This window comes from Impatiens glandulifera, chromosome 1 (assembly GCF_907164915.1).
Source record: "Impatiens glandulifera chromosome 1, dImpGla2.1, whole genome shotgun sequence".
Taxonomy (NCBI): domain Eukaryota; kingdom Viridiplantae; phylum Streptophyta; class Magnoliopsida; order Ericales; family Balsaminaceae; genus Impatiens; species Impatiens glandulifera.
Window position 1 is genome coordinate 41057905 of NC_061862.1, and position 14504 is coordinate 41072408.

General features: G+C 35.3%; 1 protein-coding gene across 1 annotated transcript; it reads left to right on the plus strand.

Moving 5' to 3' along the window:
* The first annotated feature begins 245 nt into the window (after positions 1 to 245).
* LOC124925609 (probable E3 ubiquitin-protein ligase ARI8) lies at positions 246 to 7982 on the plus strand. Its single transcript, XM_047465663.1, has 15 exons — positions 246 to 386; positions 473 to 597; positions 710 to 815; positions 886 to 976; positions 1105 to 1277; positions 3915 to 4019; positions 4121 to 4209; positions 4302 to 4409; positions 4507 to 4585; positions 4683 to 4769; positions 4887 to 4934; positions 7049 to 7120; positions 7337 to 7436; positions 7529 to 7661; positions 7746 to 7982. Exons 1-15 carry the CDS (start codon positions 246 to 248, stop codon positions 7864 to 7866), a joined length of 1578 nt encoding a protein of 525 aa, XP_047321619.1. The 3' UTR covers positions 7867 to 7982.
* The last annotated feature ends 6522 nt before the right edge of the window (positions 7983 to 14504 follow it).

Sequence of the window (14504 nt, forward strand, 5' to 3'; positions counted from 1 at the left end):
TTGTTTGTTTCGGCTTATTCATATCAACCATTTCAATCAAACTCACATTGTTTAAATCAAATCTCAGATAATCCAAATCAAACAAGTCTTAGACTACTAAACATTGAGTCAGCATGAGATATGAGAAATGAAGAATCATTTTTCATATATCCCTTGTCTACAATTTCTTCTACCTCCCAAAACCAAAACATTGAAGAAGCTATACTAGACAAATTTAGGGTTTTGATATTGATTGTTCTTTACAAATGGATTCCAATGACGATACCCATCATCATGATCAGTCACTTGATTCCTTTGGCGGCGACTCCGCTGAGCAGAACAACTTCGACCACCTCTATGACGATTTGATTGACAAATATATGACCCTGTCTCTTAGGCAGGAAGAGGTGAATTATATTGTGGTGATTGATCTGAAAACAGATCAAATGGTTTTCAAATAATTAATTCAAACTAATTACTCAATTTGTTTCAGAAAAATTATAATGTCATAGAAGAGGCAGATATTCGAATTCGTCAAGAGGAGGATATCACAACTCTCGCTACTATTCTTTCGATACCAAGAGCAGCTGCAAGTATCTTACTTCAATATTATCACTGGTAAAATGTTCAACGTTGATCCATTGCCTTATTTGAAAACTCTGTTTTCATTCTTCTAAAACTTTTAGTTGCATGCACAAGGATTTAATAAATATTTAATTGAACTGCCCAGGAGTGCCACCAATGTACATGACGCATGGTTTACTGATGAAAATAGTGTTCGCAAGGCTGTGGGCTTATTAGAAGAGCCAATTGTTGAATACCCAAATACTAATAAAGTAAGTTATGCATTATTTATGATCATTTTGTAACTTACAAATGTGTTATGAATGTTGGATATTTTGACAGGTAACTTGTGATATCTGTTTTGAGAGTTACCCTTTGCGACAATTTCGTTCAACTTTTTGTGGTCACTTTTTTTGTCGTACTTGTTGGAAAGGTTTGTTTCGATGTCTATACAAAGTATTGAATACGTAGACATTAATTGCGACATTAAACTGGGGCGCAATTAAATTTATTAGAAGAAAATCTTAATATGTTCTATCTTTACATTTGATTGTTTTATAGCTTACATCAAGGTTTCTATTGGTGATGGTGCTGGGTGCTTGATGTTGAGATGCCCCTATCCAACTTGTATAGCTGTTGTTGATCAAGATATGATAAACTCTTTGGCATTAAAAAAAGATAAAAAGAAGTATGCTCAATTCCTTATCAGATCCTATGTTGAAGAGAACCCTAAGGTACTATTTTTTTTTTGGATGTTGTGAATAAGTATTTTCAATTGAAAAGTATTTGTAGAATTTTGATGAGTAAGAGATTTATTCATATAAATGATAACAGTTTATTAAAAATATAGATTTTGAACTTAGTTTATTACATAGTTAATTAGTAGATTTTGTACTTAGTTTCAAAAAGATATTAAGGTCAACTACTCATAAACAACCACAATGCTAGATTTGTGGGTTGATATCAAATAAAACATTAAGTAAATAATAGTTCGCAAACATCCCATCGCTAAAATAAATTCTCTAAGTTCAGGAAACTATTAGATGAACTCGTGATTTTGGAACCATTGTCTAGTTACGACTATGATCTAAGAACCCCATCTTGTTGTAAGACGACAAAACTAGTTTTCGGTTAGGTTACGTAAATAAACTAGCAATGTTTCTTATGGATCTAAAGTATATACTATGTTAGTAAGCATCAAAAGACAATAAAAAATATTATTTTATTAACATAACTAAAAAAAGAATTCATTTTGTTCAATATTCTTTTTCTTTGTATCAAACAAATTAAGGCTAACAAATCTCCCCATTGACTTAAACTCTTCCAAATACTTCCCTAGATTCTTTAATCAATGCCCATATGTTTTATCTTATATATCTCTCTGATCTAGAGTTGCCTTATGACAAGTTAACTATTTCTAATATTAAACAAGTCCAAAGAATGTTGGAAACTTACTATAAGAAACCAACTTGGTGAACATATTGATATATTTGTTAAATGTTCCTACTTTCTTCATATCTATCATCTTTTCACAAATTTCCTAAATACACTAGTCAATGTCAGATAACCTAGATACATTACTCAATGCCAATATAATTGAGATGCATTAATATCATATGACTCAGATGCATTAGTCAATACCAGATTGATGAGATGCATTAGTCAATGTCGAGTTGGTCGAAATGTATTAGTCAATGTTAGATGACTCACATTAATTAGTCAATGCTAGATGACTCAAATCTTTTCAAGAAACTGGGAGTATAATATTTATCTATATGTGGTGTCATTTATCTCATCTCCATCTATTTCAGAATGTTGTAGTCATTTAGTTCATCTTCTTGACTAATTCAATTAAATTCCACAACCACGGCTCGATGTCCTTTTTTTTGTCCACGATATTATCCATCTTTCATCTGAGTAATTTGTGAACTGCTAATCCCTCCAAATAGTAGGCTACATAACTCACCTGGTCATCATTTTCCACGTGATGATTATCAAAGAATCTCGTAACCTTGGTTATCTAATCCCAGAGATTACTACTGCCAAAATGAGCAAATTTCATATTGAGTTGTTTTGTTATAGACCCACACTGAGTTCGATTAGACTGTCCCGAGAAACTTTCTTATAAAGGTTGTCAACAAAATTTCAGAAAAGTTAAGTCTTGGTCCACTTGAATATTGTTTCTTGATTTTTTTGCACTATTTTAACCGATATATGCGTTCTTGGACCTTCTTGTCATTTGTAATGAGAAAATTAATTCGATCTTTGATTTAACGAGAGTTATATTGTTTTGTTCAGATTCACCATGTTCTTACAAATTTAGCTAAGATTTGAAGTTTGTCTCAACTACTCATTTTCAATTTTCTTGAATCTTTGAGATATTTCATAAACATCTTTCCTCAAATCACGGTGCTTTTTTTAAATGTGTTCAATTGATTTAGAATTTTATCCGCACCCTTCTTTAAACTTATTGATCTTCTAATCATCATTAGAAAGAAATGGTCTAATACCAATTGTTGTGACCTGTTAAGAACGTAAAATTTAATCGTGACCCACTCTAATGGAATGTTTTTGGAACTAGCATAGTGGTTTAATATCATTATAATACGAGGAATACATCACAAACATTATGATACTCTGAGGACTATAATCATAGTTTAAAACTATGAGGACGCAATACAACGGAGAACGGCGGCGAGCACAGCAACAACGCTGGTTCGCGGAGCCTTGAAGGCTGGTCGTCGACAGGATGTGACAGGTAATCGCGAGGGTTGAAAGCCCTTCTAATAGCATCAATAGGCAGCAAGGAAGAAGATAGTTGAATTTAAGGTTCACTTTGGTTTCTGCAGTTGATAGTAGAAAAAACCCAGAACAAAAGACTATATTTTTAGTCTATTGTAGCCCTCCCTCCATCAATGGCTACAACAACCATTTTCTAGGAACCAGCTGAAGACGATTGAACAGAAACCCCTAAAATGACACCTAAAGCTCAGATACCATGTAGAATTTTGAAGAGAAGGGGACTTTCTTCATGTATTTTTTTATTCTTAGAAGCCTATCTCAAGTGATCATTCTCACTCAAGGCACCAATGCGCCACTTGACACACACCATTCCTGGTCAGGAGTCAGGACACTTCAATGGATACATGGGAAAGAGAGGATTATGTTAATGACTACACATAATGTCTCTTGGAAAGACAAATATGTGCATTGTAATTGAAATATGCTCACAATCACAATTTATAGAATAGTTAGCATGCAAAGTTTATTTGTATATCCAAAGTAATTAGTCATTGTGATTCTGGTTTCTCAATGATACCCTTTTCTTGTTGATTTTTACTCTGGTTCTTTACAAATCAATTCGTTTGCAGATAAAATGGTGTCCTGCTCCAGGCTGTAAGTATGCTGTAGAATTCGTTATTGGTAGTGAAAGCTATGATGTTACATGCCTTTGTTCACATAGATTCTGTTGGAATGTAAGTGGTGGCTTGTTGCTAATTAATAGTGTAAGATGCATGATTTCTAGATCCCATCTCTTGTGATTACCCAGTTGTTTTTTTATGTCCTTAAATTGCAGTGCACAGAAGAATCCCACCCTTCTGTAGACTGCAGCACTGTTGCAAATTGGTTTTCAAACGTTAATTATTATTTTAACAGTGTAAACTGGTAAGATTTTTATATTTTCTTGGTGCTGCTGGTTATCTTTTGTTGTTTATCTTGAGTTTGTTAAAACGTCTATGTCATTTTATTACCAACAGGATAACTCAAAATACCAAACCATGTCCCAAGTGTAAGGTCCCAATTGAGAAAAGTGTTGGGTGTATGCGCATAATGTGTAGGCCACCTTGCAACTTTATTTTTTGCTGGTATAGATTTCTTATCTCTATAGACATGTCCATCGTTGGATAAAGCACCATTTTAGGGATAATCTTGATATTTTTCTGTATTTTGTTCTTTATGCAGGACGTGTCTTGGGAAATGGTCAGACCATGAGAATGACCACGACATTGCTTGTAACAGTTATAAGAGAGACAAGCAAAGAGTAAATGTTTGCGATTTAATATCTATCTCATTGTGATTTAAATGTATATTTTTGGAATATGTTAATGATTCTGATGTTTACCTCTGCAACCTAATAGCATGATGACACAGTGAGGAAGCAGACACATGATAAATCATTGGAGATGTATAATCATTACCATGATCGCTGGGCAGCAAATTCAATGGTATAACTTTTGAATTTAAGTTGTGGTATCACACTGACATTTTAAGCGATTATTATTATTATGTTTCTCCTTATGTCAACTTCATGACATATGTCTAAAAGATTTTAATGATGGCAGTCGAGGAGGAAGGCTCTCGTTGATCTACATGAGTTGCACACTGTGAATGTAAGTCCACTTGAGCTGCTTATTCACGAGTTTATTTGTTATCATGGCTGATTTCAAGGCAGCTGTTCTTAATGTATCAAAATTTAATGTGGGATGTTGCTTAGGCCAACATTATATTTTTTTGGTTTCCCATAATTTCACGTTTGGTTTTGATGTTATTTCAATGATGTTATATAGTGTAAATGTTTAATCTTCTGCCTCCTCCTTTTATTAATAAGTAGCTGCAGTTTGATAGGGGTTACAAGAATCTCTCATATATGTTTTATTATATATGTTTTTATATTAGTGTAGCCCTAAACTAGAAAGGTAACTATTATCCTACTTATTTTGGAAAGATAAAAAACTAGAAAGGTAACTACTGTTATAATACACTGGAAGGATAAATACTGTTATTAATTTGCCGGCCACGTGTCGTTGTGTGATTGACCCTTCGGAACCTAGTCTCCATTCCTTACCAATACTCCCTCCTTCCAAAACCCTCGATGTTGAGTGTTGAAGAAAACACCATCTTCCTCTTTGAAAGACAATTCGGAAAATACCTTTCATTTATGTGCATCGTGTGGGGAAATAGTATACCTTTCATTTATGTGCATCGTGTGGGTAATAGTAAGATGAATCAGTCGAAATATCTAGTTAATCTCCAATAGTACAAGATGGAAAAATCGACTTCCAAGCAATGGAGCTTCTTCAGCCATTTGCTCGAAAGATGTATTGCTCCTCTGCACACTTTAGCACAAAAGAACTAGGTTGCTCTTCTGATGGCTTCCTATGTGAATTGTCGAGAACTCTTGAACATGCTGCAATGTTCAAAGAAAGATCATCAGAAATCTTGTCAACAAATGTAGTGACTCCAACAATTTAGCACAAAAGAACTAGGTTGCTCTTCTGATGGCTTCCCGTGTGAATTGGCAAGAACTCTTGAAGATGTTGCAATGTTCAAAGAAAGATCATCAGAATTATTGTCAACAAATGTTGTGAACTCCAATGGACATCTCCAATGGAATAGGGTATTTGGTACCTTTAAGTGCTTGTATTATGGAATTATGGAATAATACGAGAATCTAGAGCCAACAATTCATTTGATTCAACACACGCATCTTCATCTAGGGCGTTTCTTCTGTCATCGTTTCAAGATTGGTTCTTAATTACGTGGAAATAGAAATTTAGATTAATCCCGTTAACTCTTGAAAAGTCTCCGGAGCTCTTGAGTCTTGACAAGTACCACAACTTAACTTATTTACTATTATCAATATTGGCTATTTACCTTTTATGTATTTATATGGGTGTTTATCCTATCAAAGACATGAGAAAATAATTCCACAAACATTCCCCTTTCGTTCTTCATGATATCAGAGTAGTGTTATTGTTCTTGAGAAAAATCATACGTCCTTCTATACCTCCGCTAATAATTGGAGTAGGCATAAGTAGATGGTTCCAATAGTTTCATCTCCACAAAACAAATTCATCTAACATATTTCTTTCTTTCCAAACCAAACAGATCAAACATGCCCTCTTCCTTGTTGCTTTTGTTCACAACATCTCGGCCAAATAAATCCAATTGCCTTCGTATTTTCAACATGTTGGTCCAAGTTGGAAAATGAGAATCAGGTTGGCTCTTTTGAAGAACAAACTTCTCGCACCAAATTGGTCCTCATTAAGAACCTCCTTGCCACAATCCCAACATTCACTATGTCACTCTTCCCTATCCCTACATTGGTGGCCAGCAGGATGTACACATTCATTAAGAATTTCCTTTGGGGCAGCTCGAACTCTTATAAAATCACTCACTTGGTGATATGGGACTCAACGAAGTTTGACGTTGTTGACGGCGGACTCAGAATTAATGACTTCTCATTTTTCAACACTTGCGTAAGGATTGTCTCAGGATTCGCGCGTTCGCCTCAATCCGAAAAATTAGGCTTGTATGGGATGAAATTTTTTTAATCTTATTGGAATTTAAAATTCTTACGTTTGAACACATCTTTCATTTTTTTTAAATAGAAGTAGATATTTAAAAAAATACTATTAATTTGCTGGCCTTGTGTTGTCGTGTGAATACCTTTCATGACCTTTGTATCATTGATTATAATTGAATATCCTTTTCTGCAAAACAGCTTCAAAAGCTTATAGTAAAACAATCACAACCTGAGGCCCATCTGAAGTTCATCATAGATGCCTGGCAACAGGTACATTTCTTGCTCTATCATCTTTCTTTATACAAAGTTCAAAAAAATTAGTGCCCTGGCATAGCTGAGAAGCCTTTTCAGGCATTTGTGATTTAAAATGTTATAGTATGAAGCAAAAGTTAAGAGATCATTATGGTTCAATATTTAAATATGTTGATACTAGTTACTCTTAACTCAATCTTCTCCTTTCTTTCCTATCTGTGTTTATGCCGGTAGATAGTTGAATGTAGACGCATTCTTCAGTGGAGTTATATTTATGGATTCTACCTACCATATCGTGAACATGCTAAGAGGCGGTTCTTTGAGTACTTGCAAGGTATGTAGATTGATGACATATAATACAGTTTAACAGCTATACTTGCATTATTGTCTGTTTTATTAACAATCATATGGTATTTTTCTGCGCAGGTGAAGCTGAGTCTTGTCTCGAAAGGCTTCATCATTGTGCTGAACATGATATACAGATTTTTCTTAGAATTGTATGTCCTTCACCTCCACCTAATTTTAATGATTTCCGAGCTAAGCTTGCAGGATTAACAAGGTAACACAAGATAAAAAAATTATTTGTTCTTGCTTCTGTTTTGGCAGCTCCACCCCTCAACCTTATAATTTGATATTTTTACAGCATTACCCGGAATTACTTTGAGAACTTGGTTAAAGCACTAGAGAATAATTTGTCAGAAGTTAATCCTGAAAGTCAAGGGGATTGTAGCAAGAACACAGAAGACAGTGCAGGAGACAGCTAGCATAAGAGGTGAAAAAACTAGAGCTTTAAAGAATCGTGAAGCTGTCAAGATTCGATTAATCGTTGAACTTCAATTACATTCCAGATGTGCAATCATCGCCATTGTTGAAACTTGGATATTGATTTCTTTTCATATATAGTTTCAAATTTTCAATACCGGAGATTTGAATATTCCCTTCAAACGTTGGTTATACTTTTCGATGTTTCAAATTTTCGATGCAGAAGACTTGCATATTTCCTTCAAAAGTTCCTTAGCCTTTTGGATTTTGCAATCAGTCTAAACTTTAGAGGATTAATTTATATATTTAGTTTTAAAGAAAGGAGAATTTTAATTTTAATTTAACAAAAACAGGGCTTTACAATGTGAAGGAAACACAAGAGGTGACAAAAAATCAATCTTTAGTATCATGTTTGCATTCTCTCTTTATATTTGATTAATTTTAAATGTGTTTAATTTGGTTTATCAGTACTCTTATGACTATCATTCTTGTTGTTTGCATTATATTTTGATTAATAAGAGACCCACGAAGCATGACGATGAGAAATCTTGTCCTGACCACCAAGATGCTTGAGGGAATCATGATCCGTATATAAGACAAACTCCCGCTGAAATAAATAATGACGCCAGTGTTTGACTGCCTGGACAATAGCATAAAACTCAATATCATAGGTACTGAAACGAAGTTTAGCGCTAGACAGTTTCTCACTAAAATAAGCAACAGGACGCCCAGATTGGCTAAGTACAGCCCCAATACCCAATTTCGAAGCATCACAATGCAGTTCAAATGGCTGAGAAAAATCAGGAAGAACCAAAATAGGGGCTGAAGTGAGTCGGTGCTTGATCTCAACAAAGGCAGCCTCGGCATCATCCGTCCAGAAGAACTTAACCCCCTTCATACAATCAGTGATAGGAGCCGTAACACTGCTGAAGTGAGGAATAAAACGCCGATAGAAGGAAGCCAAGCCATGAAAACTGCGAACTTCAGTGATCGAAGAGGGGCGGGGCCACTGATTGACAGCCAGTACCTTACTCGGGTCCACTTTCAGGCCCTCCCGAGACACCACATAACCGAGGAACTGGGTAGAATCAGTAAGAAATGTGCACTTCGAGGAAGCAGCATAGAACTTGTCACGCCGGAGAACAGATAACACCTCACGAAGATGGGAGAGGTGTGCTACCTCGCTGTTACTGTAAATCAAGATGTCGTCGAAGTAAACGACTACAAACTTCCCAATGAAAGGGCGAAGAGCCTGGTTCATCACACGCATAAAGGTGCTAGGAGCATTCGACAGACCAAACGGCATAACCAGCCACTCATATAAGCCCTCACGAGTCTTAAAGGCAGTCTTCCACTCATCACCCAAGCGAATACGAATCTGATGGTATCCACTCTTGAGATCCAGTTTGCTAAACACAGAAGCACCACCCAACTGATCCAACAAGTCATCCAACCGGGGAATAGGAAACCGATAACGCACTATAATCTTGTTGATAGCACGACTATCAATGCACATACGCCAAGACCCATCCTTTTTTGGGGTAAGAAGGGCCGGGACAGCACAGGGACTAAGGCTCTCTCGAATGTGTCCCTTAGCCAGCAAGTCCTCCACATGTCTACGCAACTCTTCATGTTCTTTGGGACTCATGCGGTAATGAGGACGGTTGGGTAGGGCAGCACCTGGAACCAAGTCAATGTGATGCTGGATATCACGCAAAGGAGGCAAGGCACAAGGCAGATTCTCAAAAAAAACATCTGCAAACTCCTGTAACAGCGGCTGCACTGGAATAGGCACCTCAGAACTAGCACCACAGGTAATCAGCGAACAAAATAGAGCAAACACCATGCCAGATTCGACCATGGCGGTCTGAAAAGGACCCCGAGACAACAAGGTGGTAGGGGGGAACGCATGATGAGTGGGGGCAGCACCCTTCTTGGGCTGATTTGGCATCAACACAATCTTGGTACCATGAAATAAGAACGCGTAGGTATTAGCACGCCCATCATGTATAACAGAATGATCAAACTGCCAAGGGCGACCAAGTAAAAGGTGACAAGCATCCATAGGAACCACATCACAATATACAGCATCACGATAATGGGAACCAATGGAAAAATTAACAAGTACGCGCTTGGAAACTGTAACATCCGTACCTTGACTCAGCCAGGACAAGCGATAAGGCTTGGGGTGAGGTTCAAAGGACAAACCCAGCTTCGAAACTGCAACCTCAGAAATCACATTCTCACAACTCCCAACATCAATGATGAAGGTGCAAACTTTGCCACCGATGGTACAAGTGGAATGGAACAGATTATTGCGTAACCACTCGTTGTCAGGAGCACGAGGGGTTAAACATGATCGACGAATCACCAAAAGGGGGCCAACATCACCAGAAACATACTCCTCCGCTGCCTCATCATCATAAACATCATACACCGGGGCTGAATCTGAAGGAAGAGCAGAGTCAGGATCATCCACCTCAATAAAAAGACCACGATTGGTGGACTTTGGGTTGCGACACTCTGCTTGGTGATGGCCAACTTCACCACAATTGAAACAACGCAAGCCACCGGGACGTCCCTGCGGGGAGGCTGTAGTGCCGCGAGGGGGGGCTGGGGTGGGATGGGCCGCCTGGGAAGAAGAACCAATGCCACTAGTGGGGACAACCTGTTTTCCAAAGCTACCCGAACTGCGCCTGGCTAGCTGTTTCTCAGCCTGTGAAGCACGCTGATGTGCCTCAGAAACAGTCAAGGGATCAAACATATTCAAAATATCCTGCAACTGGAGGCGAAGGCCACCAATACAGCGAGAAACCAACTGGAGAGGGGACTCAGACAGGTCAACACGAGCCACAAAGGTGTAAAACTCAGTGGAATAGTCATCCACAGAACGAGAACCCTGACGAAGATTCTGGAACCGCTGGTACAGGTTACGTTCGTAATTATATGGTAGAAACGCAGCCCTAATATGCTTCCTGAATTTGTCCCAATTCGTGAGCTTTGCCTTACCATGACGAACACGTATCTGTTTCAACTACTGCCACCATGCTTGTGCACGATCATGTAAGCGGATCGTAACAAGGGGTACACGACGATCTGCAGGAACTTCTTTGAAATCCAGAATCTCTTCAACCTGAGAAAGCCAATCAATAAACTCTTCCAGTGGTAGACTACCATCGAACTTAGGGATGTCCACCCTGAAAGCCTGCTCCCAGCGATGATTCCGAAGACCACCGAGAGGGTTTTCATCTGTCACTGTAACATCATCTTCAGGGTGGTGCATGTGCATAGATGCATCCATCCGTTGCGTCAACCATTCAACCTGCCGCCTCAAATCGTCGTTATCACGGCGAAACTCAGCGTTTTCACGTCGCAACTCAGCAAGGTCACCATCATCAGCACCAGGGGTAGGGTTGCGCGGCTGTCTTCGGGGCGGCATACCTCAGGGTCGACTGGGCTCTGATACCAACTGATGCAGCGTGCGTGGCTAGGATGAACCTTTATCAAGATTCGTTGATTCTTACGAATACCGAAAGTTGATAGATATTGAGGAAACCTCGTTTTCTGATTAATAATCTTCCCATAACAAAGTGTTTTAAGATTCTTTAAATACTCAAACCCTAGCTTGCAAAAGAAATAAACAACTTTTAATAAATTGCAAAAAACACCCGAAACTAATAAAAATGCGATTTTGAACCCCTAAACGTCGTCAGATGGCCTTAAACCATCACACCTCATGGCAAAGCCATGACTTCTTCACAACACCACGTTTCCGCCCGAAAAAACACTAGGCAATCGTCGAAATCTGACACTTGCGAGATATTTTCGGATGCTGTAACTTTCGCATAAACGCCTCTTCGACTCGCACCGCATCAAATATCCATAGAGAATTTGTTCTTCATTCTCCTCTCTTTTTTTATCTTGTTTATGTATTATGTGGTTTTATTACTGGTTGATATGGTATTGATTTATTATCCTTAAACAACCTTTGACTAAGTGCATTCAGCATTGCCCTCGAGTATTGCCTCGATGCCATCTTCCACTCTACTTCGGTTGTCATCCTAGTTCGAAATTCCTCATAGCTAATCCTTCCATCCTATGTATTTATTTTTAATCATTTCCCGGCAAGGTCATACATAATTATAACTTATTTTTACCTTGTCTAGATCCACGTCGAAGATGATATCTCGAATGACCTCATCATTTATAGAAGAAACAAGATTGTCTTCTAACAATCCTTGTCTAAGTTCTTCAAATTCAATGTAACCGCTTCCATTCTTGTCAAAACACTTGAAAGCTAACTGAAGTTTTTCATATCATTATTATAAATTTTTTTATAAGTCATGTCAAGACTTTATAAACTTTTCTTTCTATTTATTTCATAAAATCATTTTGAAGACATTCGTTATTCAAATATTTATGAAAGTATTGTCAAAATATGACACGTTTCTTGATTTCAAAATTCAAATTTATAATATCAATTTGAGCACAAACTTAGAAAATACAAACAAGACATCTTCTTGTTATTTTATTTCTTTTTGTAAAGTTACGCAACTTTATCTTTTGTACATAACATATTTCTCTAACAATAAATTATCTTTTATTTATCATAATATACACAATTATTTTTGTTTTATTATCAATAAAATATTTTCCCCCAAATTCGTGTTGGTACCATTTTTTTTTTAAATCACACACATTTATATGATTTAAATTAATGATTTTTTAATCAAGAATTTGTCACACAATTCTTTTACAAATTTCTTTTTTTTATACTTATCATACAATGAATAAGATAACTATATTATAAATATTTAATTGTAGAAACCATAATTTCTATACAAGAGATTAGAATGTTTATTAATATATAAATCATTCTTTACATAATCTCTACATAATAAATTATAATATTTAATCAATTAAATATTTATTTCATTACATTATTTTTATAAAAGAAATTAGTATATTTAATCAAATAAATATTCACCATGTCACATTATTTCTACAAAAAAAATCATAATGTTTCAAGCATCTTTGGCCGAAGCCGCTTAAACATTTATTTTCGGTTGCACGTTTGCATCCAGTAATATTGACACGTTTGCCACATTATTCTCAAATCAAACAAGACTTTCCTTGTAATTATTTGATTTCAAAATTATCAAATTAAGTAAGTCTTAATGATGCATTGAACAATGTATATCAAATATATTATATTAAACCAAAATTAATATATCCATATATATATATATGATATTGTATATTATTAATTCTTTAATTTTAGTCCCCACGACAAAACAACTATAATATATATAGTCAATAACATAGAAACGTAATCAAATAAATAATATGTCATATATTATTAAACAAATATATATACAATTTCATTTATCAAGAAAAATACGTTTAAAAAATACATGATAATTAATTAGAATATTAATTATTATACTTAATTAGAATGTTGACCATTTATCTCTAATCAAATAAAAAACTAACTAATTATATAAATAAATATTCATGTCATCAATTATTCGTTTCTTAATTAATTAGATTACCTTTAACATTCTATAACAAATCTTTGTCAATCAAAGAACACATAATTTTTGACAAATTTCAAAATTATCTATTAAAATAAAATAGATAGAAAAGAAATCTTTATTTATATATGTATATAAATTTCTAGGTGATCATACTTATTATGAATGAACATGAATCATCCTATTATTAGTTAATATGCGTGATTTATATTAATAATCAAATTAAATATAACTACAAATATATTTCATGTCTTAATCGAAGCACTCACATTGCCATGTTTTGAACAATAATCGACGTGAAGTGAGTATGCACTCTCAAAACATATATGAGTAGATTATTCTCACCGAGACTAATTTCCATAGCCGTGTCTCTTTAAATGCATGATTAGAATAAGTTCTAACACAAACAACTTATTTAATCTCAAAAATTAAAATTTCTCAAAATATTAATGTCAATATTATTTTGACAAATTAAATTTCTACATAAGAAATCGTTAGGATACCCCATTCATTTCATAATTTCTACATAAGAAATTATAATGATTTCAACATTGATGATTAATGTCATTTAGACAAATCATATTTTATATATATATATATATATATATATATATATATTATAAAAATCATTATCAACCCATCAATCTCATAATTTTTACAGAAGAAAATTATAATGATTTTCACATCAAGACTCATGTCTGATTTCTATAAAGAAATCATTAACTACACCATTCATCTCCAACATCAATGAATATAGTCATTTACCGAGTCTGATTTATACCAAGACATCATTGACTACCCATTCAACTCATAATTTCTACACAAGAAATTGGAATGGTTTCAACATCAATGACTTTAACAAGTCTGGTTTCTACAAAGAAATCATTGACTATCTCATTCATCTCATAATTTTTACACAAGAAATTTGAATGATTTCAATATCAATGACGACTAAAGTCATTTTATCTAGTCTGATTTCTATAAAGAAATCATTGACTACCCCCATTCAACTCATAATTTCTACACAAGAAATTGGAATGATTTTTAACATCAATGATCACAACCCCCCATTCAACTCATAATTTCTACACAAAAAATTGGAATGA

Coding starts and splice junctions, on each gene's coding strand:
- LOC124925609 (XM_047465663.1), top strand. CDS start 246: ATGGATTCCAATGACGATACCCATCATCATGATCAGTCACTTGATTCC. Junction 1,278..3,914: donor ATGTTGAAGAGAACCCTAAG/GTACTATTTTTT, acceptor ATTCGTTTGCAG/ATAAAATGGTGTCCTGCTCC. Junction 7,121..7,336: donor TCATAGATGCCTGGCAACAG/GTACATTTCTTG, acceptor TTATGCCGGTAG/ATAGTTGAATGTAGACGCAT.